The sequence below is a fragment of the Lathamus discolor genome, chromosome 3, assembly GCF_037157495.1.
Source record: "Lathamus discolor isolate bLatDis1 chromosome 3, bLatDis1.hap1, whole genome shotgun sequence".
NCBI classification, from domain to species: domain Eukaryota; kingdom Metazoa; phylum Chordata; class Aves; order Psittaciformes; family Psittacidae; genus Lathamus; species Lathamus discolor.
In genome coordinates, this window is record NC_088886.1 from 73,144,806 (window position 1) to 73,172,155 (window position 27,350).

Genomic DNA, 27,350 nt, shown 5'->3' on the forward strand with positions numbered 1-27,350 from the left:
CACTATAATAAATTTTAGCATAGGATATTCAGGGAAAACATTTTGTAAGACCATGCTGCGTAAACATTTCTATGAACCATTCAGAGACTGTTGGCTTTGGAATGAGTTTTCAAATACGTGTTTTTATGCAGGGCAGAACACAGCTAACGCTATGAAAACAAGCAACTTGAAGTTACAACAGTAAGCGCAGTGAAGGCTCCTGCATCGAGTGGTTAAAAGTGGATATTAATTTATATTTTATTACAAAGTTTATAGCATTACAGAGTCCAGCATGGCACAATAAGTAATGTTTTTACAGCTGCAGTATTTGTTTTCGCTTGGTACAAAAAAAGCTGAACAGCAGCATAATTGTTGTTATATTGACTCTGGGATTGGACTGAATTTCTTTCTTCTGAATAGGGGTAAGTCAGTGATTTCAAATAAAAAGGCTGCATTTTTAAAATCGCAAATATGTGCAAAATTCCTTTCATTACAGTAGAGAATATGGCAGAGATGTGTGCAGTCTTGAAAGTGACGCCTGAATCCAGATACTGCCAACATATTGCAAACAATCACATGGAGGGTGAACTCCAAACAGGTACTCACGACTCAGTACTGTTTCCAGGAGTTGTCCTCACAGCTGGTGTTTGCTCCCCACCCTGCTTTTATGTCCTTTAATGCAGTGCATCAAGTACTGACATTCAGAATTAGTGTAGAAAAACCACTGGTCCATCACAGTTCTCACAAGCTTCCTTCAGGAATTCAGTAAACTCTCCGTCCTAAGTCTGCTGCAACTGTTACAATGGATTTATGAAAGCAAATGCAATCTGAGAGATGAAGGTCTGCGAAGATGAGCATCTCCATTTCCCTTTCAACAGCTTTTAAAACCACAGAAAATGGGTTCCAATGTTACTATTTGGAAAGTCCCTTTATTTTGGTGCTTTAGCCTTGGTGTGATTCTTCTCTTTTCACATGTTGTAGGCAACATAAATAGGATCCAACTGGTCAGCTAAAAACCCGTCTCTCAAGTGCATCCGTTGTTTCTCACCACGGGAATTGATAGGAATAACACCAGGGTCCACAATGACTACAACACCTACTATGAGATAATGCTCTTCGAGAACCACATTTGTTACCAGAGCAACCAGGTCCAATGCTTCTTGTTCTGAGCCTTCCAACTCCACAACCACCACAAGCAAGTTGGTCCATGTAAACACAGCACTGTTGGCATGATACAAATAGAAACGGTGAGAAAAAACTCCAGTCAAAGGAAGCCAGTTATCAGAGAGGGACTCACTGGAAAGACATTTTGTAAGCACTTGAACAATATAAGAAATGAGAACACATGATAGAATATTAATGTGAAAATATTAATAAATCAGGAAATATGAAAACTGTAAGTTCTTGGAATATCCTGCCACCGTTTGTTTTAATTGCCCATGTAAAAAATATAAGTAGGTCCTTTTCTCTTATATGTCCACAATCGTGTATTTAAAAGTCCTTTGTGCTTGTGTATTAAAACAGGAAGATTTCACACTCTCTGTGTGTACACCTGATTAAATTAAAGTACCTGTGTAAATCTTCAGAATCATCTATTGAAAGACAAAACCTCCCAAAGCTTACATTGGGGAAAAAAAAGTAAACACTGTCACTTTGAGATTGAAGAGAACCTACAGCCAAGTGGCATACATCATCCGTTAACACGTGAGAATAATGTTTGTTAGACGAAACCATTCAAGAAATCATAGTATGATTTGAGTTGGAAAGAACCTTAAAGCTCATCCAGCTCCAACCCCCTGCCACGGGCAGGGACACCTTCCACTAGAGCAGGGTGCTCCAAGCCCCTGTGTCCAACCTGGCCTTGAACACTGCCAGGGATGGGGCAGCCACAGCTTCTCTGGGCACCCTGTGCCAGCGCCTCAGCACCCTCACAGGGAAGAGCTTCTGCCTAAGAGCTCATCTCAGCCTCCCCTGTTCTGGCAGGTTAAAGCCATTCCCCTTGTCCTGTCCCTACAGGCCCTTGTCCAAAGCCCCTCTCCAGGTTTCCTGTAGCCTAAAGGCACTGGGAGCTGCTCTAAGGTATCCCCGGAGCCTTCTCTTCTCCAGGCTGAAATCCTGAAGGTGTGTTTACCACATCCAAGCATATACATTCTGACACAGTCAGGGAAGTGAAAGCTGTGCTGCCTTGTTCTCATCCTGCCATTCCTGTCTTTCAGGCTATGAAGATCAAACTCTCATAAGGGTGTGGGTTTTATTTTGTTTTTAGCATTGGAGGCGGGTTCAAGAGGAACATTATATTCCAGTTACTCTCACTGCAGCAGATTCTATGCAAACTTTCGCTGAGTTCACTCTACAGCAAGTTCTCAGTCTAAGCTCTGTTCACGAAGGTTAATTTCTGCTGCTTTAGAAGGAATAAAAGAATACAGAAAAGTAATACTGAGGCTCTTACCATTCTGCAATGCTTTTATGTGCTCTTATTACAGAGGTCTCTATATCAATGGGATGGTACCTCATTCCTCTGAGCTCCAGTGTTTCATCCAAAGAGCCTACTACATACAGGGCATCGTGCCTCTCTGCAACATAGCACAGACATTAGAAACACCATCAGATCTACAGAACAAACATGGTCATTTGTATGTGCTTATTGCTGATGTTCTGAGGTGCTTCCTAGGAGAAAGAGTCTGTAATGCACATCAAGCTCTGCCATTTGGAGAGAAGAGAATTAAGAGGTCATGCAGCAGTTCTGCCCGTTGGCTCCAAGCAACTGAATTCAGACAAAAAGGAATTTCTGGGTAATCTAATTCTGTCTCTTTTCTCATGTAATCTCAATTCATAAATCCATTCAAAATACACTTTAAGGCATTTTTTTGCCCCACTCTTCTTCCTAGAGAACTTCTCTCCTCTGATGGATAGGATCACTTTCCAATTTTCAAAGGTAACTTTTCTTTTTAAAACCAGCTTACACCCACTGTTTTCATACCAGCAATACTGAGCTTCTGAAGTGCCCCATAGTTAATTCAGTGAGAACAGCTCTATCTCCTCCTCAGCCTTAGCTTTGCTAGGTTCAATAAGCAAAGCTCTCCTAGATGCTTCTGTAAGGACATGCTTTCCTCATTGCTATGTCCATCCAGTAACTGCTCAGTTCAGCTTTGGGTTTCTTTGCACCTGTTTTATAATTCTGCTCAACCGTGTACCTTGAGACAAAAAGCGGACTTGTGTTTCCTGAATATCTGGCTGTGATAATTCACCATATATAGCTTCTCAAATGCTGACATACTCAAGGACAACTGGGATTGTTCCACAGGGATAAACATCTCTATATGAGTTTTCAGAAAGCTCCAAGGCACAAAACCTTGCTATAGTAATATGCTGCCTTGTCACCTCTCTTCCTTTGTGAATGCCTGCTCACAGATTCCAGTTTCTCAACTACCAGCTTTCTCAAGAACAGGGAGCCCTTTCACTTTGAACAGTGGCAGAAGGAGAATTCCGCCAAAGCATCCTGTGCAGAGCCGTGCCCTGCAGGCTAGGTCACTACCCTAGAAAATGAGAGGCAGGGAAAGCCCAGAGTCCCTTGGTCGAGTGTTTTATGATGCTCTACCAGCTCTGAAGGGTAGTGAGTAATGAATAATTCCTGTTATATCCAGCACTTTCCTCTGGTGGAAGTCAGGATAAACTTGCAGGACAGCTTTCTCTTTGCTAGCTCAACTACCCCAAGTAGTTTCCAACACATGCCTCTATAAGCAGATTTGGTTTCTCTCACCTCCACTAGCATCAGTAAGTTCTGTTCTGCGCAGAAAACCAAGGTACCCAGTCCGAGCCCATATGGTCTGAGTGTCTCCAAAACTCAAGCGAGCAGTAAAGTGATCAGCGTGCAGTGCCTCTTCTCCATACACTGTGTAGTAACCAGTAGCATTGTGTGGGCTACTCACCCATATCTAGGAGATAAAAACCAAAACAAGCAACAAACCAAAAGAGAGTAAGTCCCATAGAAACACTGGTTATTTTGCCAGACCCAGGCAGCAGCATGTCTAGATTTAAAAGATCTGTTCCACTGACAATTTTGTTGCTCCTAAAATGCCAGGAGTAGTTTTATTACAATAAGTCATTAATTTCTGCCTCACAGAAAATGAGCAGGAAAAAGGAGTAAAAAAGAGTTTTATATACATATGTATGCACAGTTTGGCAGGGGAGGGAGGAAACCACGCAGACTTACATACAAGTATGTAAACTGTTCCAGCTCTCTGCAGAGTTCATTCACTTGCCACATTAAGGTGATTAAGAGATAGGCATTTATCTGACATGATTTATCTATATATTAAATTACTACAAGTACAGCAGCATCAAAGCTTTACCTCTCCTAAATGCGAGTCTCCCAGAGGTCCCTTGGTTTCCGTGTGTGCTATGATGACCTTGACCCCTGGAAGAATCTGGAATAAGAAGCAAAGAGAAGTTAAGAGAACTTGAATTCATCAAAAGAAAAGTTAATGCAGAGCCACAGAAGTCAACAATTTGTGCAGTCTTCTCTTTCTGCTCTTCTCTGTACCATAGATATCAACCGTATCTTCCTACCAAGTTGCTCAGTCTTCTCAAGTCCAAGAACTATTCTGCAGCTTTAGACTTGAAGTTTGTTTCACACCTGAAAAATGCCTTCCACATGAAGGCCTCTGATATTTTCAGTTTTAGCAACATATCCTATTGCTTCACTTCATGTACCCGGCTTCATTTTAATAGCTGTTCATTTCACCCTCTCTAGTGCCTCTCCTAGACATACTGTGATTAATGAAGCTTGCTGCACAGATTTTGTGCTGATCCAGGTACTGGTCATGAGGAGGAAGGATGCTCTCAAGCTCTCACCTTCCCAGACTCCATAAGTGGCAGACTGTGTGGAGAACCTCTCTCTACCAAACGCACCCTGAAAAAATAAGAGAATACATTTGTACAAGGATTTAGGAACTTAAATAGATGTGTTCAAGTATTATCCTATCCTTAGCTGCACTGACCAAACTCTTACGATGCCAGCCAATTTGCTCAGTTATTCACAATGCAGTAAGTTAAAAGAGTTCTAGATGTCTTCAAGATTTCTCTATTAGCATTCCCACACACCATGTTTCTTTAACGAAGCAGAAAGAGCTCTCTGGAGAGATGAGTAACTGTTTCCAACAGAGCTTGAAGGTTGCAGTTCCACCAGCATTTTACATTCACCTTCTTTGTTGGACTTTGTGGCACCTCCGCTTGCCACACTGACCCATGGCAGAGAGGCAGTAGGAATTAAAATAAGTGAAGAGCAAGCAGCCTAAACGGAATTAAGTGACACCATGCAGCACATCAGCAGCATAACTTATGAAGACAGCACACTTGCAGAAGGAACAAGAATTGAGTGCAGTAGGAGAGGCATACAAGAGAGGCAGCTCTTATACATCATGTCATATTAGACTATCCCTACACCTATAGGCTAGAGCTAATGCAGTGGCAGCTTTGAGGATACGGCTGAACTTGGTTTGAAAAGGAATATATACCATGCAAGTCATAGTGATACATTCAAGAAGGAGAAAATGACTGTAGTTTACATTGATCTGTTCAGATGCCAAGCAGGGTCATGCTAAACGTGGTGAAGAGCTTGTCTTCGAACAGCTAAGATTTAAGCTTGCAAAAATTAGAGATGAGTTAGTCACAAAAGCTCCCAGTTAACGTAAGCCCCTAATTTAACATTATCAATTTAAAAGAAAATAAAGCAAATGCTTTATTTGTATTTTATTTATCAAGACACAAGTCTTGATATTATGCTTCTTAAATTAAGTACAGAAACAAACACAGATGTGCATGCACCCTGCTAAACTTACAGTCTTACTCTAAACTTGGTGCTGCCAGCACTTGTGTTAACTAACTGAGAGACAATATGAAAATTATGACTACAGAATTACAACTGATAGAATGATGTATCCGTGGCAAGTTTCCAGGTGACACGTGTGTACACATGTGTATGTGTGTGTATGTGTTTTGATATGCTGTAGTACAGGCCTGACATCAATTTATTGGGTCTGGGAAGGCTGAGGGGATTGAGTTGCTTTTGTCTGAAGGGAAGAGTCAAAAAACACCAACCCACAAACCAAACCAAACAACCAAGGGAGATTCTCATTTACTTTAACCACTACGTAAAGGACTGTTAGAGAGAACATGGAGCCAGATTTCTTGGACTTACTCACTGTAAGGAGAAGAGGCCAGCAACATAATATGCAGAATGGGAAGTGCCACTAAGGAAGACTTCCCCCGAGTGGGGTGTCAGTCTCATCACTCACACACACACACACACACACACACACACACACAGAAGGAGCATCTCTATTCTTGGAAATGTTCTGTACTGAACTGCTCCTGGCCCTCATTAACCTCATAAAGTCTTGAAGCTGGTCCTGCTTTGAGCAGGAGGTTGCTTGAGGGACAGAGATTCTGCCTACACCAGATGTTACTGTGGTTCTGTGACTAACCACCCAGTTGGCAAAGTCACCTTTTGCTAAGCATATGACCAGGTAAGAAACAGCTAATGGGTCTAGATTATATGGGACTGATGAACAGGCAGCAAGTTAAGAGAGGTTCTAGAGAGGAACAGCAGAACAACTGATGGAGGAGGAGATGCTGGACCAATTCCAGCATAGAGCTGTCATCCTCCAGGATGGGGTTCCTTGTGTATGGTGATGAGAGATTAGCTGCTGCCAAGAGCATTTCAGCAAACCAAGGCAATGAGGCTGAACTTTCTGCTCTACAGGAGGAGCATTAAATAGTTAATGCTTTAACATAATCTGTACCTGTCATGTCGAAGTGCTCTCATATCTACATAGACGGTTGTTGGGTCTGGTCCCGCTGTTCCCTAAGAATAAGAAGGAAGAAACAAATTCAGCAGAAGCCAGAAAATCCTGTTTTCATTCTCACAGCCACATAAATTCACAAATTCCTCTCCCTTTTTTACTGACACTTAAAGTGCTGCCTTAATCTATCAGACATGTGGTAAAATAGGCCCCCTTACTAGAGGGACTGCCATAAAGCTTTGATGTTTTATGGAATCAGTAATGAATGCACAAGTGAAGTACGTATTTATACTGTTAAGTCTTAATTTGGTAAGCACCTCCTCTAGAAACAGCAAGTGCAAAGCATGTAAGCATAAACCTATGAGGGCCTTAATCCCTGCCCCAAAGCTCAACTGTTCTGCTTTGTAACAGCTTTATTAACTTAGAAGAAAATGTTTATTAACATTTAACAACATTTAACTAAAACATCACTCCAACCAACCCATATTTTGCCAGGGCTCCTGTCAGTAACGGCCTGGGCACACACAAAGCTTTGTTGCAGTCCCAGAAGAAACCTTCTGACCAGCTCTGGTGAGAAGTTTCCCATTTCCCACCATAGGACCAGGGGACTTTACTCCCTGGCAGAACTGAATCTCAAGAGAGCCAGCAACTACTGTGAAATGCATATTAAAGCTACAAAAATAGGCAAAGCTTTGGTGACTATCCCCCCCTTCCCCCCAGTGTATTTCTCATTACAGAAATACTTCAAATGAGGCCACTTTGCCATCAGCTCAAGACTGTGCTGCTGGAGAATGTCTTTATGATATTCCCTTGTACTTTCATAGCACTGCTGAGGCTCAGTGACACTGATGGCCACACAAAGGAACAGTATGAGCTTTATCTCTAGGAATATACCATTCAGTAACTTTAATCATTGCTATAGGTCCCTTTCTGGCTCATTTGAGAAAGAGGTTTTGTACTTCAGCTACAAGTGCTCTTTGTGAGTAAGACTGAACTTCTTTAGAAGAAAAAAATCTCACTTTATCTATTCCAGATGACAACTCTCAAATGACATACATTCATTAGAGTAATACTGCTGAACCAGACTGACTTTAGGACATTACAAGCACACATGCATCACTATACCTGTTCAGCCAGCTTGCCCAGCCTGTTTGGCTGACAGCAGGACCACAAACAGAAGTAACAGAGGCCATCAAAGTGTGTGAAACAGAGAGAAAGGGGAAAAAAGAAAATACAGACAAAGAGGCACTGGAAACGTAAGATACACACAGTCAGACAGAAAACAAAACTCATACTGTTATAGAGTGAACAGAAAGTTTCCATTTCACATTATTTTTAAGTGGTTCACTGGGAAACATGGAAGTCCCAGTGAATAAACAATAAGAGTTTTAAGGCAGATAATATGCCTATTGCCTTATCCCTCCTGCATCTGTATCTAAAGGCTGCTTGCAGCTTCTGAAACACCTTCTCAATGAAACAGTCCAGTAAGGCTGGAAAACATTATGCATTTATTTGCATGCTAACTTGTATCAAACACTCATTCAGTTTGGCTATTCATCTATAGCCGTGTAAATTCCGTGACTTAAAAAGTCAAATACAGGTATCACTTTGGAAGAATGGGGAAAAGAGGTTTAAAAATCCCCCAAGACACTAATAAAGGGCTCAAGAATGGAGAACAGAGATGAAAAAGGTATAAAAAGAAGGGGAAGCTTCAGTCTTCACTGTTTTCTTGCAGTACTTCTCACATTCCCATTTAACATCCTGCAGAAAAACTGTTGGGTTTCCCCCCCCCCCACCTTTGTGCAGTCTGAACAGTAACTATGCAAACCTGGCTTTTAGAATCCCTATTTAGGCAGCCAATTCAGAAAGCTGTTCTTTTGCACTTGGCATCTGAAATGCCTTATTGAATGAATTTAATGAATTTCATCTATATCCTTCCTATTTTTCCATCTACCAATTCATAAAATTGCTCTGGCCACATTTTGTTATAACCATCTCTCTAGGGGTTGTTAGAAACCTTTTCTCCTTTAATATGTGTGACAGAAACCATAGAAACTATGATCTCCAGTCTGTGAAGTGGGGCTGTTTGTACTTTATGGGCATATTCTCCCCCTCAAAGCTTCCAATTTATACCTTTAATTGTAAAAAGAAGTCCAACTCTCACATGAGGTGAGACAAATGTATTTGCATGTTGCTGATGCTCATTTGAGATCTTTAGAAGTAAAAAACCTGCCATCCTTATCAATTTTCCTGGGATTTATTTAGGGAACTCTTTCTTCCATTTAATTCAACATATACATAAGCTGTTTTTCAAACAGACAAAATCTGAATGACGCAAAAGCTGAAATAGCATTGCTTGAAATATTTCATGTATTTGTGAACAGGAAGCTGTATTTAACACTGCTCCTGCATCGTAGGAAGGAAACAAGTTTATTAATACTGGTCCTCTGTATTAGAAAGGGAAATCAATTGGTCCATTAGTACAGACCAGTGAAATTATCATAATGCACATCTCCAAAGCTTATTTACTTGGTGATGAAGCAAACAAGCAATGGAGCTCTAGCTCATTAGAAAAGAACTTATACGAATGAACATGATTTCCTATAAAGTTCCCAGAGATTCTGTATAAGGAATAAAGAGTTTAATCTCACCTGTAAGCAAATTGCTACGTTGACCCTGCACCCAAACGTAGTGCTCACTGCACGAGCAGAGAGGCCCAGGTCTTTGAATAACTTGGAGAAAGACTGTGTTAATGTAATCCTTGGTCTCTCCTCTGCAACCACCATGCACGTTCGCACACAGGACAGGTTAACTCCTTTCATCTGAGAGGTTGGGTGAAGAAAACAACCTCTTAAGTTTGAAGTCAGCAATTCTAGAACTAAGCCATTTCAATTCACAGAACAGAGGGACTTCCAAAACACTGGAATAACTGACATGAATTGGTTAAGCACTATACACAGGGCCCACACTCAGTTTGGCTCCATCAGCCCAGGACAACCTTCTAAAACTGTGCCAAGAAGCTTTGTGGCAGGGTTTTTTTTCCTGCACAGGACACAAACTACTTGCATCATGTAGCTGCAACCCAGCCACTCATCATTCTGGGCTGAAAACCCCACAAAGTGTCACTGTTTCACAGGGCTGGGCTCACAAAGGACCTGCTCACCTCAGTTCAGATGCAAGCAGAGTGTTTGAGACATTAGTAGCTCTCATCAGCATGAATGTGAACCTGTAGCAACTGGTTGTGGGCCAAGATTCCGTTCAGTGAGAACAGAGGGACAGAGTTTGCTGTCTATACTGAGAATAAGTACAATGAAGCCACTTTCTTGTGCACAACAAGCTGCCAGACATTCCCAGTGGAAGTCCTGAGCAGCTTAGTTACTACAGCCGTGGGAACGCTCCTGCCACTGAGACAGAGGCAGCTCCTCAAGGAAATTCAGTTTCACTTAAGATACATCCCTCAAAAATAAATGGATCAATTATCAATTACTATCAATTCCTGTGTAATTGCTGCTGCTAGGAAGATAACAGCCATTTCAGAACTCAATACCCGGCAAGCAGCATAGAGGTGGCACAAGTAAGTATAGCTGAAAACAGAAGAACTTCTTTTCTTCCCCACCACAAACCTGAGAGCTGAAACTTCCAGCAGTCTCAGTGTTTCCCAAAAAGCAAGTCATAATTAAAGGCTTCATAAAGCACTTATGGACCCATCTTCTGCAGGCTAAAAAGGATTTTAGAAAGATACATGTATTTAGATGTCAGTATGTTGAAAAACAAAGTCCACTCACCCGGAGTATATCAGTCTGTGTTCCAAGCCCTTTGGTGCACATCTCCATCACAGAGTAAGAGCAGAATGTGACACGCACTTTATACTGACTGACAGCAGACAACCAGACGGACACATTGCTCTCCAGTTCCAGAGGAGGGACTAGAATAGACTGATGACCCGAATAGACGCTAGGGAGAGGAAGAAATAGAAAGATGAAAACTTCAAGCCAGCATACAAAAAGCCAAAAGTTACATAAAGTCATCATGAAAAAGGAAAACTGAGAGCGTGGAATCTATCTGAACTTCACAGAGTGGTTTGGGTTGGAAGAGAGCTTAAAGTGAGCTCCAGCCTCAGCCCCCTGCCACGGGCAGGGACACCTTCCACTAGAGCAGGGTGCTCCAAGCCCCTGTGTCCAACCTGGCCTTGAACACTGCCAGCGATGGGGCAGCCACAGCTTCTCTGGGCACCCTGTGCCAGCGCCTCGGCACCCTCACAGGGAAGAGCTTCTGCCTAAGAGCTCCTGCCTAAGAGCTCATCTCAGCCTCCCCTGTTCTGGCAGGTTAAAGCCATTCCCCTTGTCCTGTCCCTGCAGGCCCTTGTCCAAAGCCCCTCTCCAGGTTTCTTGTAGCTCCTTTAGGCACTGGAGCTGCTCTGAGGTCTCCGCTTAGATTCCCTTGGATAAGAATCTGAAATAAATCTGCAACAGTCAGCACCTTGGGGGTATTGTACAAAGATACAGTTTACTGTCAAAAGACTTTAAAAGGATTTATTTAATCAATGTGAAATAGATAGTGAAGCCCTTTTTTTCTTGGATTTGGTATCTGCTTAATGCCACTTGCAAACCCCAAGTTACTCAAGTAACTTACATGAATTTTGTTACCCCAAAATGTACTTTATGAAATGCCTACAAAAAGGTTAATTTGGGTTTCTCTGACAGTTTCAGCCATTGACTGTTCCCCGGGATTCTAGAGAAGGCTGGGAGTGCATGGAGAGCCTATGACCCAAAGGACGTACCTGCACAAACACCACAGAGCAAATCCCAAGCCACAGTAAGGGTCAAGACAGATGGCAATCTGACGTGAAGGGTACAGCTCACATTGTAGCTTTATAGAGCGACATAAGGCACTTGTAGCTGCATGTGACATCTGCAGGAGGAAAAGAGGTGCTCTCAGGGGCTTTAAACCAAAAAGGGTTATCACGTGAAATACAGAAATGTTTGCTGTAGAAGACATGGCAACATGTAGTGGTTTTGGGGGGGGGGGGGGGGGGGTGCGGGGGGGTGTGGTTAAGCACCGTTAAAACACAAGAGAGGGATATAAGCCCAAAAGTTCACAGGTACTTTTCATGCTAGTGGCCAATGACATCTGTCATGACACTGAATGATGCTAAACAACATCTCGCATCTCTACTATAAATTGCAAAAGAAAGCATTCATGAACTTAACGACAGACACACTCCATCAGTCCCCTTGGTGATTCCTCACACACAGCCAGTAAAGGCTGAATGCCTCCAAAAAATGCATCAATAAGTGTTGATGTCATGCATCTGCACACTAGGATGCTCCACTTATGTTTCTGTATTTCTTCTCTGGCAGGAGGAATGAATGCAGAATATACCTGCATATAAGGAAATGAAGTAGAATAATCTCTGTCTTGTTACTCTACCTTTACTCCTGCTAATATACCAGTAGTAGACACACTGAAGTCCAAGTATGCCAACATATCTGGAGACGCAGGTCTGAAAATACCAGCCAGCTTCTTTTTAGGCATATCATCTATTTAAAACACAGAAAAAGAAGAGTAAATAGTATTATTTTGTAAAATACAGGAGAAGAATGTATCTTGACAGCATTACCACCAGATGCTTGCTATTGTTTCTGGACAGCTATTTTGATGCAATCTTAGATACATCCATTCAGATAGGAAGTTATGGTGTAACAAAAGAAAGAAATCAGTCTTCAAACTGGATTTTGGCAAACATTCTGTACCTGTATCCAAAATAGTGGGCCACGTCTTAATATCTACAGCTGCTGCAGCTTCCTTGGACTTCAGCAGTTTCATTATCGCTTGTGTGGTCAGTATACAGGCAGACTTACTGACCTGTAAAAGACACAGCATCAAAACCATGTATAAAACTAACAAATGAATGCTAATGTAATTTCATACCCATCCAGATGAGAGAACCAGTAAGGTGAACAGGTGAAAAATCCCCATTGGAAATGAAGCAAAATCACAATCACAACAGACAGAACATTTTAAATGAGTTGTAAAAAAAGGTATTCACTGAGTCAGCCACAGCACACTGATTATTCCTTTTCCTTATTTTATATGGACTGTGGCAAAGCAATTTATCAGGCTGCATCAACCATCCTGCACCTACCAAAAGCACTAGGAGGCAGATGTCTTATACATACCTCTACAATCATTTTGACAGTGGGCAGAGTGGTAGCAAGGTTCTGTGGATGAGGTGGGCGAACGGTGATAGGTATACAGCCAGCATATAAGCAGCCATAGAAAGTTGCTATTAAGTCTACTCCTGAAAAGGATATTTGTAAAATTAAAGCCATTTTTATGAGAGCAAAAGGCCAAACTCTTTCTCCAAAATCAAAACACACCCAGTTTCTTTTACTAAGAGATAAGCATTTGTCACAAAGATCTCTTCAAATCAACAGGGTGTTCTTAGCCATGCACCATTCTATAAGGTTAAACGATTTTGCATTTAAGAGTTAGCAAAAATGATTCAAACCCTACAAACTTTACGTTTGTAGGGATATATTTTCATGGACAGGTAGGATAAAATAACAAAGTACTGTGGGTTATGAAAATGACATTTGTTTTTCACAGTTATCACTCTGGAATATGCGGTCATCCTACTTCTATTAAGTAATACTCTTTTTTACCCATGTGCACTCCTAAATACATATTAATAATACAAGTTTTGAGGTCCAGATTTCACTTCTAGAGACAACCGCACGGGAAAGATAGGGTGTCCATACACCTAGCTCTCTCATCTAGCTTTTAATGGATATATGTGCAGTTTTATCCCAGTCTCTGAGGTTGAAATGTTTAGTAAACATAGAAGAAGCAACTTAATAATAAAATGACAAAAAGTCTCTTCCTCAAAACACTAAGTCACTGCCATATAGCACTGTACTAAATGGGTGTCTGAATGCTCCGTCTGGGCAAGAGTTGTTTCTTTCCTTGTGGTGTCTGACTTTGACTTTTGCTGTCTGCATTCCCTTACCTGGAGGATAAACCAGGGCCACATGGTCACCTACATTCAGTCGTCCCTTCTCCAGCAGTGCGACTGCCACCCTTTCTGCTCTCTTGTGTAGCTGTATGCATGATGCACTGCTGGCTACAGTGCCCTGCACAGAAAAGGAGCAACATCAGGGAACTTTACTCACTTTCAAACTCTTCTCCACAAAGTACATGCTGCAGATGTAATGTTTCATTGTCCTTAGTTTAACAGCACACTTTTGAAGACTGTCTAGGTGTTTTGGAAACCAAGCTGCTGGTAACAGGAACTTTTAGAACACCACTGAACGTTACACATGTTATTTTGAACATCAGACAGGGAATCGGCTTCTGAATGTATTTGGTACCACAAAGGAGTATCTTACAAATACTTGAAATGTCACAGTCCAAGGGAAATAGTAGTAACATATTAGTGCCATTAGTATTAGCAGCAGCAGGAGCGCTGCATCAGCTCTGCCTCACCCTGCTCAGCCACACCTCCAGCTGCTTTTGCAATCAGCAGTCTCAAAAGTGCAAAGGGAACTCTGCTGACGTCTTCGATATAGACACTGTTTTGAAGGGTCAGAGAGGCAACCTGAGCTGTGGTTGCTTTGCACGGGCACTTCTTAAAAGTGTATTTTCCCCAGCTGTGCATCTGGAAAGATGCATCTGGAGAAGAGAATATTCAGAGAGAAGGATAAGCCAATTCTGGGTCTTCTAGCAATACTGAGGAAGTTTCTTCTGCTAAAGCAGCCCCATGAGAAAAAGTCAGAACTTTGAACCATGTCTTAAATAATTTTGCCGTCTAAATGAGACTCCCAAAGGCAAATCCTTTACTTCCTAAGGACCTTCTGAAAGCACGTTCCCTATCTCACATGTCTGCAGTACAGCACAGCACAAGGTAAACCCAATTTGTCACTGGGATGTTACTGTCACTGAAAGGGTAGCTACTGAGTAAAGGCTCAAACAAAAACCAACTGACCGGCTTTCCCCTTCTTTCTTTCCAGAAGGCAATAAAGAAAGTGCCAGAATAGCAGTAGAAGAAACTAGAAGATTTGTTTTTTTTCAATAACACAGCGGGAGTATTCCTCAAGCCCAGGGAGGTGTAGATACTGAGGCACATAAACAAGTGAAGGTTGTTTCACAGAATCATAGAATAGTCAGGGTTGGAAAGGACCTTAAGATCATCCAGTTCCAACCCCCCTGCCATGGGCAGGGACACCTCACACTAAACCATGTCACCCAAGGCTTCATCCAACCTGGCCTTGAACACTGCCAGGGATGGAGCACTCACAACCTCCCTGGGCAACCCATTCCAGTGTCTCACCACTCTCACAGTAAAGAATTTCCTCCTTATATCCAATTTAAACTTCCCCTGTTTAAGTTTTAACCCATTACCCCTTGTCCTGTCACTACAGTCCCTAATGAAGAGTTCCTTATAGGCCCCCTTCAGATACTGGAAGGCTGCTATGAGGTCTCCACGCACGTTTCAGACCCCTTTACAAAGTGTTGGATGCACAAGGCATGTGAATTCTCCAGAACTACCAACAGTCCCATGCAGAGCAGAGTGGCTATGAGTAAAAATGAGTAGCTGAGAAACACAACTGTTGCCTTGTGATATGTCATAAGGGTTCACACAGACCTTGAGTAAAGGTCCAGCTCCAACTTCCACTTACCCTTGTGCTCAGGGATGAAGACAGAATCGTGGCTTCCATTAACAGGACGAAAGTTGTGTTGCAGCAGGAAATGCAATTACTGCAATGTTTTAAGCTAGCCAGAATCCCTACTGAAATTCCAGAGGTGGAAAAATTCTGCTGCTTGCTAACTAGGAATTTTTTGTCTGCTTCCTCAAAATAACCTGAAGCATTTTAGGAAAAGAATTCTCACTGGAGTTTTCTTAGAATCCAAACAATCTTTTGCTGATTTCCATCTCCTAAAGTGCATCTCACCTTGGAATTCAACAAAAGGAAGAGGGGATGATCTGGAGTTGTCTGAGCTCGCCACTGAAGAACATCTGCTAAATACAGGAACTGCAAGAGGAAAAAGGAGACACTGATTCACTCACAACGCACCATGCTTAGTTTCAGTGGGATATCACAACTGCTCCTGTTTCATTCTGAATAAGCCAATTCAAATACTTAGTAAGGTCAGGACATGTTACCTTTCTTGCCTGGTCGTTATCCTCCAACTGGGTAACGTCTCTCCCTGAGGCTTGTGCAATTCTCTTTCCAGCAACAAGGTTTCCTACTATCATTGAAGCAGGACCAACATCTGTGTTTTTAAAACCAGTGCAAAATGAGGAAAAAGAAGTGTAAGGAACATGTAACAGTCTATAACTCAGCCTGCAGAATACTACACATGTAACATACAACTGTAACGATGATAACCTAAACCCAAGGACCATACTGCATAGAAAAAGAAGAGGACAGTACACTAAAAATGACTCCATTATCAGTATGGTACATTAAAAATCAGTCTGTTACTGATTCAGCAAACTGAGGTCTGTCTGTACTTGAGTTTTATTACACGAGTTACTACCCTTTGCAAGATGGCCAGTACAGGAGCAATTTATAACGTAGCTACAGAAGCATGAAATGGATTTGTGCTGGATGACCTTGCATTCACTGGGAATTGGGGCAGACTATAATGTAATGCCCTCTCTGAGGTCTGGCATGCTCTGACAACACCCCAAGCTCTGCCAAGTTAGGCAGCTTAAAGCCATCCAACATGCACAGCCCTGAGCTGCCTCTAGACCCCTCTCTATGCATGCCCCTAGAGACAGAGAGAGAACTAGGGAACAAGCTCCTTTCCTCACCTGGTTGTTTCTGCCGAGGCTTAGGCAGATTAGTGACACAAGTGTGTGGGCACATCAAGACATTACAAGGGTGCAGAGCACCCTCTAAAAAGCGTTGCTTGGTTTCTGAAATATGAATTCCTCCAAGTGGAGCCTTTGGCAAAGTGTTGGCTGGCACCAAGGCAAGACAGTAGACGCCCACTTGGTGAATGCTATCAACTGCCTTGATAGAAAGAAAGAAAGATGTTCCACGTTATGAACTGGGATGTAGCTAGAGCAAGAATTTGAATTCAAGTCATTTAATAACATTAAGGTTTTTACTTGCACCACAATTTGCAAATAAAGGGTCCAATTCTGCACTCACTGAACTCATAGAAGTTGTGCCATGACTTCAATGGGAGCAGGAGCAGACCCAGGACTTTGCTTGTGCACTCTACCAAGGGGATGCCACCTGCACATCAGGGATTAGGAAAGTCTCTTAAAAGTGGGCAAAAAGTGCAGAGTTTTTAAAGCCAAAATGATATCACATCAAATTTAGCACATATGGCACAGTAACAGAAGCGCAGTAGAACATAAACCCATGAAACCAGGGAGGGAAGCATCACGCTGCCTAAAACGTCAGTGTCTGGTTTAGCTGTGACACTTCTAAAAAGAGAAATAAAATACTTTCTCCCATGAAAAACAGCTTTTCTATTACCAGATATCCCCTCTAAAAAGATTACAGAGCCAAAATTAGAAACCATTATTACACAGCTGTCTTAGTCTTAAGAGAAATCCTCCCTTAAGATGTTCTCTCTTGCCTTCCTTTAGTTATCTCTTTACCAGTGTCTTCTTCCAGAACTGCTCTCTCGCTTTTTACTTAATGAGAACCAATGGATGAATTCCCAAATCCTCAAATGCAATTCCCCTCTTAGCCTCCCCACGGAAACACAGTAAAGTTACCAAGGGAAGAGAATTTTTAATGCTTACTGTTGGTGATCTGGAATAAGGATGTTAGTGACATAACAGGATTTCAGAGTGTTTTGATACCTGGCACTAAGTGTGTACTTAAACATTTTCAGGTATGAAATCAGCAGAGATATGGAGAATTTAAACAAAGATAAGCTATCATCCCAGTAGTATGAAGTTTAAAACCATACTGAAATAAAGTCTGGTGACTGTTAACCCTGTAATACAATCCGAAGTCAGGTTATTACAGCAGTCTGTAGTTACATTGATAGGTTTTCCTTACAGAAAAAAAAGGTGCTCTTAATATTCTCATTTCACACATCAGCTTTATTCACTTGTAAAGAGAGGAAGGACAGACTGGCTACCTGTAGAACCCTGCTCATCCACTGAAAACTATCCTCCTCTGACGCGTCAGGGCGCTGCTCTGCCACGAGCACTATTCGATCATCATGCAAAACGGTGACAGAGAACACTGCTATCCTAAAACACAAAGGACAAAAGAATGATAGGATGCGGTATCTGATGAGCACAGCAGGGTTTATTAGATTGTGGAAACAACTGCACAACCTTTAATGGCACTGTTTTACCACACACAGGCATTAGTTATGTCAGATCATCACAAAATCACAGACAAATTGAGAGCAAATGTAGGTTCGTTACTGTAATTTATTCCTGTCAAGAGAATTTGCAGTCACCAAATAGCACATGTTTAATACAGGCAGGTTCCATATGTGCAGGGGTTCAACAAACCTTCCCTACATAACTCCCATCATGCATGCTGAACTTGCTGTACCTACATTTGATGTCCTTTCTGAAAGACAACTATGCCAAATTACTGACCAGCACATCTAGCAATGCTTGCACTGAAAAACACTTCTGCCCATCTGTGAATTACATTAGTCTTAGGCTTGCATCTTCTAGGATAAAATATTAATAATGTCTCAAACAGGTACATGCCATTAGTTTTGTGAAACTTGAATTGCAAAAGTGATGCAAAGATAAGGAAAGCTCAACTTTCATAGAATGGTTTGGGTTGGAAGGGATCTTTAAAGCTCGTCAAGTCCAACCCTGCCCCTGCAACAAGCAGGGAGATCAGGTTACTCAGAGCCCCATCCAACCTGACCATGACTGTTTCCAGGGCTACAGCACCAACCCCTATGTAACCTGCTCCAGTGTTTCACCACCCTCACTGTAAAAATTTATTCATTGTATCTAGTCTAAATCTCCCCTCTCCTAGTTTAAAACCATGAACCCTTGTCCTGTTGCTACAGGCTGTATTAAAACGTCTATCGCTGTCTTTCTTATAAGGCCCCTCTAGGTAAGGCCAAAATAGTATCTCCTCTTAAGGAGCCTTCTATTCTCCAGGCAGAACCAGCCCAGCTCTCTCAGCCTGGCTCCAGAGCAGAGCTGCTCCAGCCCTCGCAGCATCTCCATGGCCTCCTCTGGCCTTGCTCCAGCAGCTCCACGTCCCTCTTGTGCTGTTGCCCCAGAGCTGGATCAGGACTGCGGGGGGGTCTCCAGGGGGAGAATCCCCTTCCTGAGCTGCTGCTCACGCTCTGGGGGTGCAGCCCAGCACACAGGGGGTTTCTGGGCTCAAGCGCTCACTGAAGCTGGGTCATGGGGACCAACCCCCCCAAGTCCTTCTCCTCAGGGCTGCTCTCAATCCCTTCACCCCCCAGCCTGTATTAAGACTGGGGATTGCCCTTGGCCTTGTTGAACCTCATGAGATTCACACTGGCCCACTTCTTGAGCTTGTTCAGGTGCCCCTGGATGGTGTCCCTTCCCTCACAACCATTCAGCTTGATGTCACCTGCAAATGTGTTGAGGGAGCACTTAATCCTGGTGTGTTGTTGATGAAGATATTAAACAGTACCGGTCCCAGTATGGACCCCTGAGGGCACCACTCATCACTAACCTCCATGTGGACACTGAGCTACTGAAGGGCAGTAATGCTGGTGATACAACACATACTATCTTTGAGGTCCTGCAGCACCCTCAACACTTAAAGAGTCTATTCTTTAGAACACGCTGCAAAGTTCTTCCCTAGGCCAGTCCGTATGGAAGGCTCAAGTTGCCAAAGGGGAGTTGTGTTTCACATTTGGCATACAGCCATCATTTGACTGTCTTAAAAGAAGCTTTGAAAGAGGTTTTAAACAGACACTTAATGATATATGTTTAATACTAAGTGAAATTAATTTCAAATCTATTATACATGAAGTATTGTATATACTGTATGTATACACTGAGGCTGTCAATATTTATCTTCCATGCTAGGAAGGACAGCCAAGTTCTTACCTGGCATATCACAACCTAGGGCCATCTTTCCTACAAAATACCCATGTGCAGAGCTCCTGCGTACACTATGCTACTTGTTGATCATTTGCAGGTGAAAAAAGCAACAACCAAGTCCAATGAGCAGTGGTGAAGGTTTTAATCCACTTACCTCCCCCGATAGACAAACTTCATGGGTTCGACAGCCAGTGCTGTGGCTACCACATCATCTGCATTGTGCCTGCGGCCACTAACTGTCATTAGGCCATCCAACTTTCCTACCACAAACACCAGATAGTCCTGAAAAGAAGACAGGTTTAGAAATAGAGGGGGAAAACCTCCAGACTCTGGGTGATACATGCTTGACTACAGCCAAAAATTATTCTCAAGATCCCAAGGTCACTGCCCTGACACAGAATGCTGCTGAATTCAGGGGCATCGTTTAAGAGCTGGGAGTCAGGACAAAGCAGAGCCCCAGATGGCTCAGTCACACTTACAGGACCCACAAAGCCAAGCAATCCTGTCCTTGTGAAGGGTTGGTCTGAAACAGGCACTCCGGCTGCCGTCACTGGGATGGCCTGAAAGGACATGGAAGTATTGAGACAGTCACAGTCCTGGTAAGAAAAGTGAAGCTAAAATGCTTTCTGCTTCCGTTTCATTGCAGCTCTACACTCAGTTGAGAAATTACCTGATGACAACAGTTACTATCATGTCAAGTACCAACACCACACAGGGTTTTGGATAACAAAGAGCACACCTATTCTGAAATCTGTGGTTGAATTCTTCATCTTTCTCCAAGCCATTTCTCCTTCGTAACAAGAGCTCACAACGCTTTTTAAACTGGGATTTATAGTATACACTCAGACAGCGCTTTATCAGGAAGTCCTTCTGTTGCTTCTGAGGTAGGTACCCATGCACATCACTCCAATTATTACAAACACTTTGCTATCAGAACCTTGAGAAAGTTAATTTTGCTGCAGTGATGGGGCTGCCTACAGCAGAGAACCAGAGCAAAGCATTAATCTCATCAGGTGCTTTCTTTGCCTTCCTCCCACCCCCCAGCTCTTCCATTCCATCAGGTTTCTTGCTGTCTCTCACTAGCACAGTGCTGAAAGCTAAAGCTATTTGAAGTGCTGAGGCTTGGCAAGCTGACACAGAGCTTTTTTGTAGGAGAGGATGATGGTGAGTATTACTTTCATCTCTCTGGTAGAACTCCATATGCCAGCTGAGTCTTCCAACTGCTGTCCAGTGTAACACTGTGTGTGTGCTACTCTCAAAAGACTTTCACTCCTTTCTTGCCAGAGAAAACATGAAATTGGGATACTGCTGTGAGGAAAATCTGGGCAGAAAGATTGCCTTTGCTGTGATGAACTACAAACTCTAGACTGATAGGCTATCATCCTTACTGTATCTTCAGCCATGTATCTAGCAACATAATTTCATATATCCAACAGCAAACCGCTTGGTGTCCTAAGCATTACAGCAAACCAACACTAAAGTTCATTTTGAAAAGCACACGCAGTTTGCAATGCACAAAGGAAGCTTTTCTAGATGCATTCTGATTGCATGAAGCAGCTTGCATTTGCAATTTCTGACTTTATGTCCCAAGCTGTACACCAACAGCCTTGAAATATCTTCAGGTAACTTTACACAAGGCTGATGTGTTAATACAGAACTAAGATCAATCAAAATGATAACATAGGCACAACACTGGACTGCAGAATACAGAGGCAGCTCACTGACTGCTCATCGTATTTTTGGTTATAATCACAGAATCCCAGACTGGTTTGTGTTGGAAGGGACTTCAAAGCTCCTCCACTTCCAGCCCCTGCCACAGGCAGGGACACCTTCCACTAGAGCAGGGTGCTCCAAGCCCCTGTGTCCAACCTGGCCTTGAACACTGCCAGGGATGGGGCAGCCACAGCTTCTCTGGGCACCCTGTGCCAGCGCCTCAGCACCCTCACAGGGAAGAGCTTCTGCCTAAGAGCTCATCTCAGTCTCCTCTATTCTGGCAGGTTAAAGCCGTTCCTCTTGTCCTGTCCCTACAGGCCCTTGTCCAAACTCCCTCTCTAAGAGACAGACTGTAACAATGAAACTTGACATTACAAAGAGAAATACCAACCTCAAAAACATTCTTGGTGATTCCAAGGAGGCCGAAATATGCCATCCCAGTTGCACCTGAATTCACACATATTTCTCCAACCTCGTCAGCTTTGCACAGATAAGGAGTCCCATCCACCTTCACAACACACACGTTTGCTAAAGGGAGAGAAAGAACACAGTCACAGCATTGGTACACTTTAGCAGCTGACACAGACGTTGCTTTGCCACTGGCAGGCAGCTCAAGATTGTAATATTTATCAGCTACAGCAAACACACAGCATGCAAGAGAGTTCCATCTTTTTGAGAGCCTGTGTAATGTGCTCTCCAAGATGACAGATCCAAGTTTGCCAATGCAATTTGTTTTTCCTACAGTGCTTCACAGTGTACCCATCACTGCAACTGAATCCAAAACCATAGCAGTTTCTTTTCAACATGAAAGGTTTGATCAAGTACAAGCATGTATGGGAGTAAAGATGAAAAATAAGAAGATACCTATCCTCAGTTTGATGCCCTTCTTTAACGCATTAAAAGAACTGCATTTCATAAAGGTGCTATTATCCTTGCCAGTTTTCTCTTCCTACACTGAAATACTCTTATTTCTGATCACAGGTATACACACTTGTAAAACAAACATCACACTGAGCTTTGGTCTGGCCACTGCTTATATCTGACTTCTGAAATCACTGTTTCCTCAGACGTTTCTCTGGCTAAGTAGAGCCCTTGCTTAAGCAGTCTGGATTTGTCCTGTCGTAGCCCAAAAGGGAAGGAAGAAGGAGGTGGAGGGATAAGGCACAATGGGCTCTGTAATTCTGTAACGCTAAAGCAGTGATGCAGAGAGAAGGGAAAGCACAATTTGTAGACATACACAAATGCTACATCCTCAACTCATTCACAAACATGGGAAACCCAACCTACAGTCCCCAAATGCTGCTCCATCCGTGAAGCCCAAGGACAATCCTATCACCCTGATCAAGTTAAATAACCCAAGACAAACCAAGAAACTTACCAGTAACCAATGTATGGTACAGGCAGCCTACACGTACAATCTAACAGCAGGCAGAGTTCTGCCCTGCCATGTGATACTGCAAAGTGGAACCTGTACTCTTGCTTCTCCTTCTTTTCCTGCTTCATGTGTGACATACAAGAGAGTGCATCTACCACCATTTCAGTCTCTCTCAACAGCATTGCATCTGAAAAAGAATTAGAAAGAAGGGAAAAGCAGATGGGACAGGAATGTACATGTGGACTACACATCACGAAGAACACTGATGACGGGTAAGTAAAGCTTGCTTTCTTCAAATGAGTCCACATGTACATTCTTACAGATGATGGCTCTCAGCAGTTAGCCCTGCCATGAGATTTCTGGCAGAGGATGAGAATCCTGCTGTGCAAACAAATGACTGCACTGATGCCCTACTGAAGACTGGATTCAGGTTTGGAATGTTTCAAGACCAGCACAGCACGAAGGCAAGAAGAATGTCAGAAGCCTGCACCAGCAGAAGGTGCCTGATGAGTGTTAGAAAGTGCTCTCTTGTTCCTCTCTCACAGTTTCATAGTGGATCCGTATGCAACCGGTATCCATTTGGACTGTTACTGTGTGCTAACAGCGGAACTCCAGGATCTTCTTGAGTCCAGCAAGTCTTCCCAAAAAGCCTGGGTCCATGAGCATAAAAACAAGAGGGACTTCTCTGCACTCCAGCCTTGAGTTTTCACTTCTGTTCTAGAAGCATGAAGCCTTAAGAAAAATACTAGAAGACCAGGATAAAATGCCTCTATCCCACCCCTGCTGAAGGGTTTCCAGAGAAACCTCATCTCTGAAGAAAACAGCATATGGGGGTGTCCAATGCGAGGACCTGAATCCTTCATGGGAATGGCAACAGGCATAGAGAAAGCCAAATTCCTAGATTAGGATGAACAAGAATGTAGACCCTAAACGTGGTCACACAAGCATCTAAAGCACAACATTTAAATTGGAAGAAAATGTCCCATCACAAGCAAACTCATTGCCACAGATCTCCAAGAGAAGAAGTTGGGCAGTGCAAGCTGCTGTGCCATCATGTGAAGACAGAAACACACTGCTGATGACTGTGATAAATTCGAAGGACTGAGTGGGAACAAGGTACTGCTACCTCACATTCACAGTCTAAGGAAAAAGACTGAAAGCTTCACAGAGTTGTTCTGTAACAACTCCTTTCACAAGTCAGGTACTTGAGATGAAGGCACCAGATTCCTCTGCAGGGAAAATGCATCGTGGTAACTACCAGAATCTGGGCATGTATTTTCTGAGACACAGACAGGAAACAGTAACACCCAAGAGACCCATAGATGGAAGACAGAGTAAGCATCCTGCCACTTGAGAAATGCCAACCATTCTCCTTGAAATTCTGGGAAAGGTACTGAGTACAGTCACAGTCCAGAACCTGAAACTGTAGATGCAGAAGTTCATCGGCAGAAGCCCAAGATCTGGCACTAACCCAGAGATTTTGCTTGAGTATAAGAAAGTGACTGCTTCAGCACTCTGTCTATGAGGCAGGCTTTGTATGATTGGGAGCTATAGGGATACAAATCTTCCGGATTAGAGAGGGTTACTCTTGTCAAAGAAAGAATGTGAGAAGGATCCCTGTAAAACAATGGAAACACTTTGCTGGGAAGTAGCAGGGAGGTAAACTTAACTGAATACCCCTAGCATCCATATCCAGGTCCAAGCATAAGGTATAATAAGCTTCCAAGATGACACGACAGTTGCATCCCAGGTGATGTGAAAGTTGGAGGCACACAGCAGGCAGAAGAGACGTTTGGTACATTTCCTTCCATCTTTACCAATGAAGAAATTAACTAATTACTGTTTTGAGCCAAATATTGTTTCTTAGCAACATCAGTCCTAGAAAGCAACCATGCGAAATAGCCCAAGGTGGTCAATAGGAGATGGAAAACACCATCCTTTCAGGATCCACACAGAATTTCCAGGAGAATGCATTCCTTAAGAATTCCCATGCTATCTTTGATGGGAAGGTTTCTTCATGGATGCTTGCACTTCCTTGTGACTGGCATTCATGGTAGATGATGAAAGTGAATAGCCAAGGCAACTGAAGAGAATGTGGCATCACGAGCGGTTTCTGGGTTAAACACCAGTGACACAGGACATGATCCTGGTGCTGAGCGGCCTGTTGAATAAGATCCCCTAAGCAGGTGGGCTCAGTGTCTCAGAACAAATAGCAAGATGTGAAGAAAAGGAGGGCAGAAGTGGACACTTTATCCATGACTTTTCCACCAGCTGGTACCTCAAGGCATCTTCAAGTACGCCAGGGATCTTCAAGGGTAAGGAGATCAAACCATTTGGCTTGACTGAGCAAACCTCAGCATGACGACTACTTCTTGGCTAGGAGACCTCTTTCCCAGCAAAGAAGGCTCCAAATAAACCAAATTGTTTGACGACACGAACGCGAGCTTATGTGTCATAAGATGATTGAGAGACTGGGGCATGTAGTCAACTTCAGTGTATTCAGTGAGGATAAGAAGATGCAACAAAGCCTTCAGGAATGGCATCTGACTCAAATTAGGCTTTGGTGAAAGCACAGCAATGTAAGGAAAGGAAAAAATACAAACCCCAAACCAGATAAAGAGCGAGACTCATCAATCAGAGGAGTAATTCAAGAAGGCAACTAACAGGAAAGGAAATGGTGGTATGTTCTCTCCTGTATGCCAAACACCAAGTGAGAATGGACAGAGCACATCCTCCATGAATACTACATAGGAAAAAGCACAAATCTTACTAGGTAAGGCACAATTATAGCCACTGTTAGAATGTACATGCAGACTCATTTGGAAATAAGTTAGTAGTTTCCTTAAGTCATTAATTTCATTGGGCACACATCTCCAAATGACTGTTGGCCTTTTTACTTTCCTCCTACTCTGGAAACTTGGAACAATTTTCTTTTAAGAGACACTGAAGATAAAGGATTATCCTCTAGAAAGAATTCTACTGCATTGCCTTCTGACTTAAGGAACATACGGAGAAATTTCTGCTAAAAATATACCTTCAGACCTGGAATTTGTATCATTTGGTCAAACTGAAGCTAATCCGCCCCAGATATTGATAGCCCAATGTTGATTAGAGCTTTAAAAGAGTTAGTTCATTAAGTTGCTCAACTGTGCTTAACCTACAAGAACTTTTGCCACTTACTACGGTATTTTAAAATAGCCACAGTGATCAATTACAAGTCTTATCACTCTGAGGCACTAAATGGATATTCATTTAACTATTCTCCCCTCACACAATCAGACCAGTCACTTGATGTTTCTTACTGATGTAGAAAGTCATGCTTGTGTTGCAAATTGTCTGTCGATGTCATCCTAAACCTGAAGGAGACATTAGATTTGCCAGACAATGCTCCAAGGCATTTCACAAGGACAGGGATATGGTTTTCATTAACAGCTTACATAGAAGAGGAAGGTAAATTACTTATCCACAAACATACAGGTAATCCTTCCGACACCACAAGCAGAACTGAACCTGCCACTAAGCAAATGCACTACAGAGAATTAACCAAGTGGCTTTACAGTTCTAATGGCTGAATATGAAGAGCAGCTTAAGGTGCAACACAACCATAAGCTGCTTTGTGCCTTAGTGTAGTTGAGCACCCTCTGCCCAGAGCACAAGCCTACAGCAAAGCCAGGAAGATCTCCATGTGATAAACTGATCCAGAGAAAGTTTTCCTTTGAGGCTGCATCAGATATCACTTTTTTGAACTCTCAAAAACTGGATCAACATCAAGGTCAACCTCAGTCAGTTCACCAAAGGATCCATGACTAACTGAAGGGCATGCAAGCTTCTTCCCTCCACATTCCTGTGATTAACCCATAATCTAAGTAGAACACAGCTGAATTTCAGTGGGTTTCAAAGGACATCAGTAGTGAGAACAGGCAAACCAGACAGCAGTAGCAGTTCATACTATCTGTATTCTAGCTGAAGCGAAAAAACAGTCATTCTGTTGAGACATGGAAGCCACTTGCAGCTTCTGAGACTTTGCAGACAAGTTTAACAACCTGACTTTGAACATTCAGACAAACCATTAAGTGAGATTAGCTCACCAGACTCTTCCTCCCCCCAGCCCTGCATTTGCTCATGTTTTCACATTAAGGCCATACAACAATACACAGACATTAACCTCAGCGCCTGTACCCACACTGGCCTGCCTTTACAGCCTTACTTCCTCGATTGTTAAGCTGAAGTAGAGTTATTTTACTGAATGTGAATATAAGTTCGGTAAGAAACTGAACCACCAACCTTGCTGGTTACAAAGTGCTTCTGGGAGCAATGAGGAGAACAAAACAAGACCAGTGCCACCTGCTGCATGATGGCTGACATTTTTATCAGCAGACTGGAAAGTGTCTGCCTCCTCTTACTCAAAATGTGGCCCTTCCTGTACAGAGAAGAGGTGGCTGCTGAT

General features: G+C 42.8%; 1 protein-coding gene across 4 annotated transcripts in view; it reads right to left on the reverse strand.

Annotated features, from left to right (window-relative positions):
• Nucleotides 1-212: 212 nt before the first annotated feature.
• The window catches only part of DIP2A (disco interacting protein 2 homolog A), a 97,418-nt gene continuing 70,280 nt past the window's right edge, over nt 213-27,350 (reverse strand). For 2 of the 4 annotated variants that reach the window (XM_065669776.1, XM_065669775.1), the window contains 20 exons: nt 21,920-22,056; nt 20,295-20,375; nt 19,970-20,097; nt 17,892-18,006; nt 16,600-16,801; nt 15,946-16,055; nt 15,734-15,814; nt 13,792-13,915; nt 12,962-13,083; nt 12,536-12,647; nt 12,213-12,322; nt 11,563-11,693; nt 10,568-10,736; nt 9,434-9,604; nt 6,783-6,844; nt 4,834-4,891; nt 4,332-4,406; nt 3,740-3,914; nt 2,429-2,552; nt 213-1,200 (listed from right to left, as the gene is read on the reverse strand). In XM_065669776.1, the coding sequence (XP_065525848.1) occupies nt 948-1,200; nt 2,429-2,552; nt 3,740-3,914; nt 4,332-4,406; nt 4,834-4,891; nt 6,783-6,844; nt 9,434-9,604; nt 10,568-10,736; nt 11,563-11,693; nt 12,213-12,322; nt 12,536-12,647; nt 12,962-13,083; nt 13,792-13,915; nt 15,734-15,814; nt 15,946-16,055; nt 16,600-16,801; nt 17,892-18,006; nt 19,970-20,097; nt 20,295-20,375; nt 21,920-22,056 (2,540 nt within the window). In that variant the 3' untranslated portion in view covers nt 213-947. Of the gene's footprint in view, nt 1,201-2,428; nt 2,553-3,739; nt 3,915-4,331; nt 4,407-4,833; nt 4,892-6,782; nt 6,845-9,433; nt 9,605-10,567; nt 10,737-11,562; nt 11,694-12,212; nt 12,323-12,535; nt 12,648-12,961; nt 13,084-13,791; nt 13,916-15,733; nt 15,815-15,945; nt 16,056-16,599; nt 16,802-16,942; nt 17,030-17,891; nt 18,007-19,969; nt 20,098-20,294; nt 20,376-21,919; nt 22,057-27,350 lie in introns of those variants that run through there. The other 2 variants (XR_010610617.1, XM_065669777.1) reach the window with 2 other exon arrangements.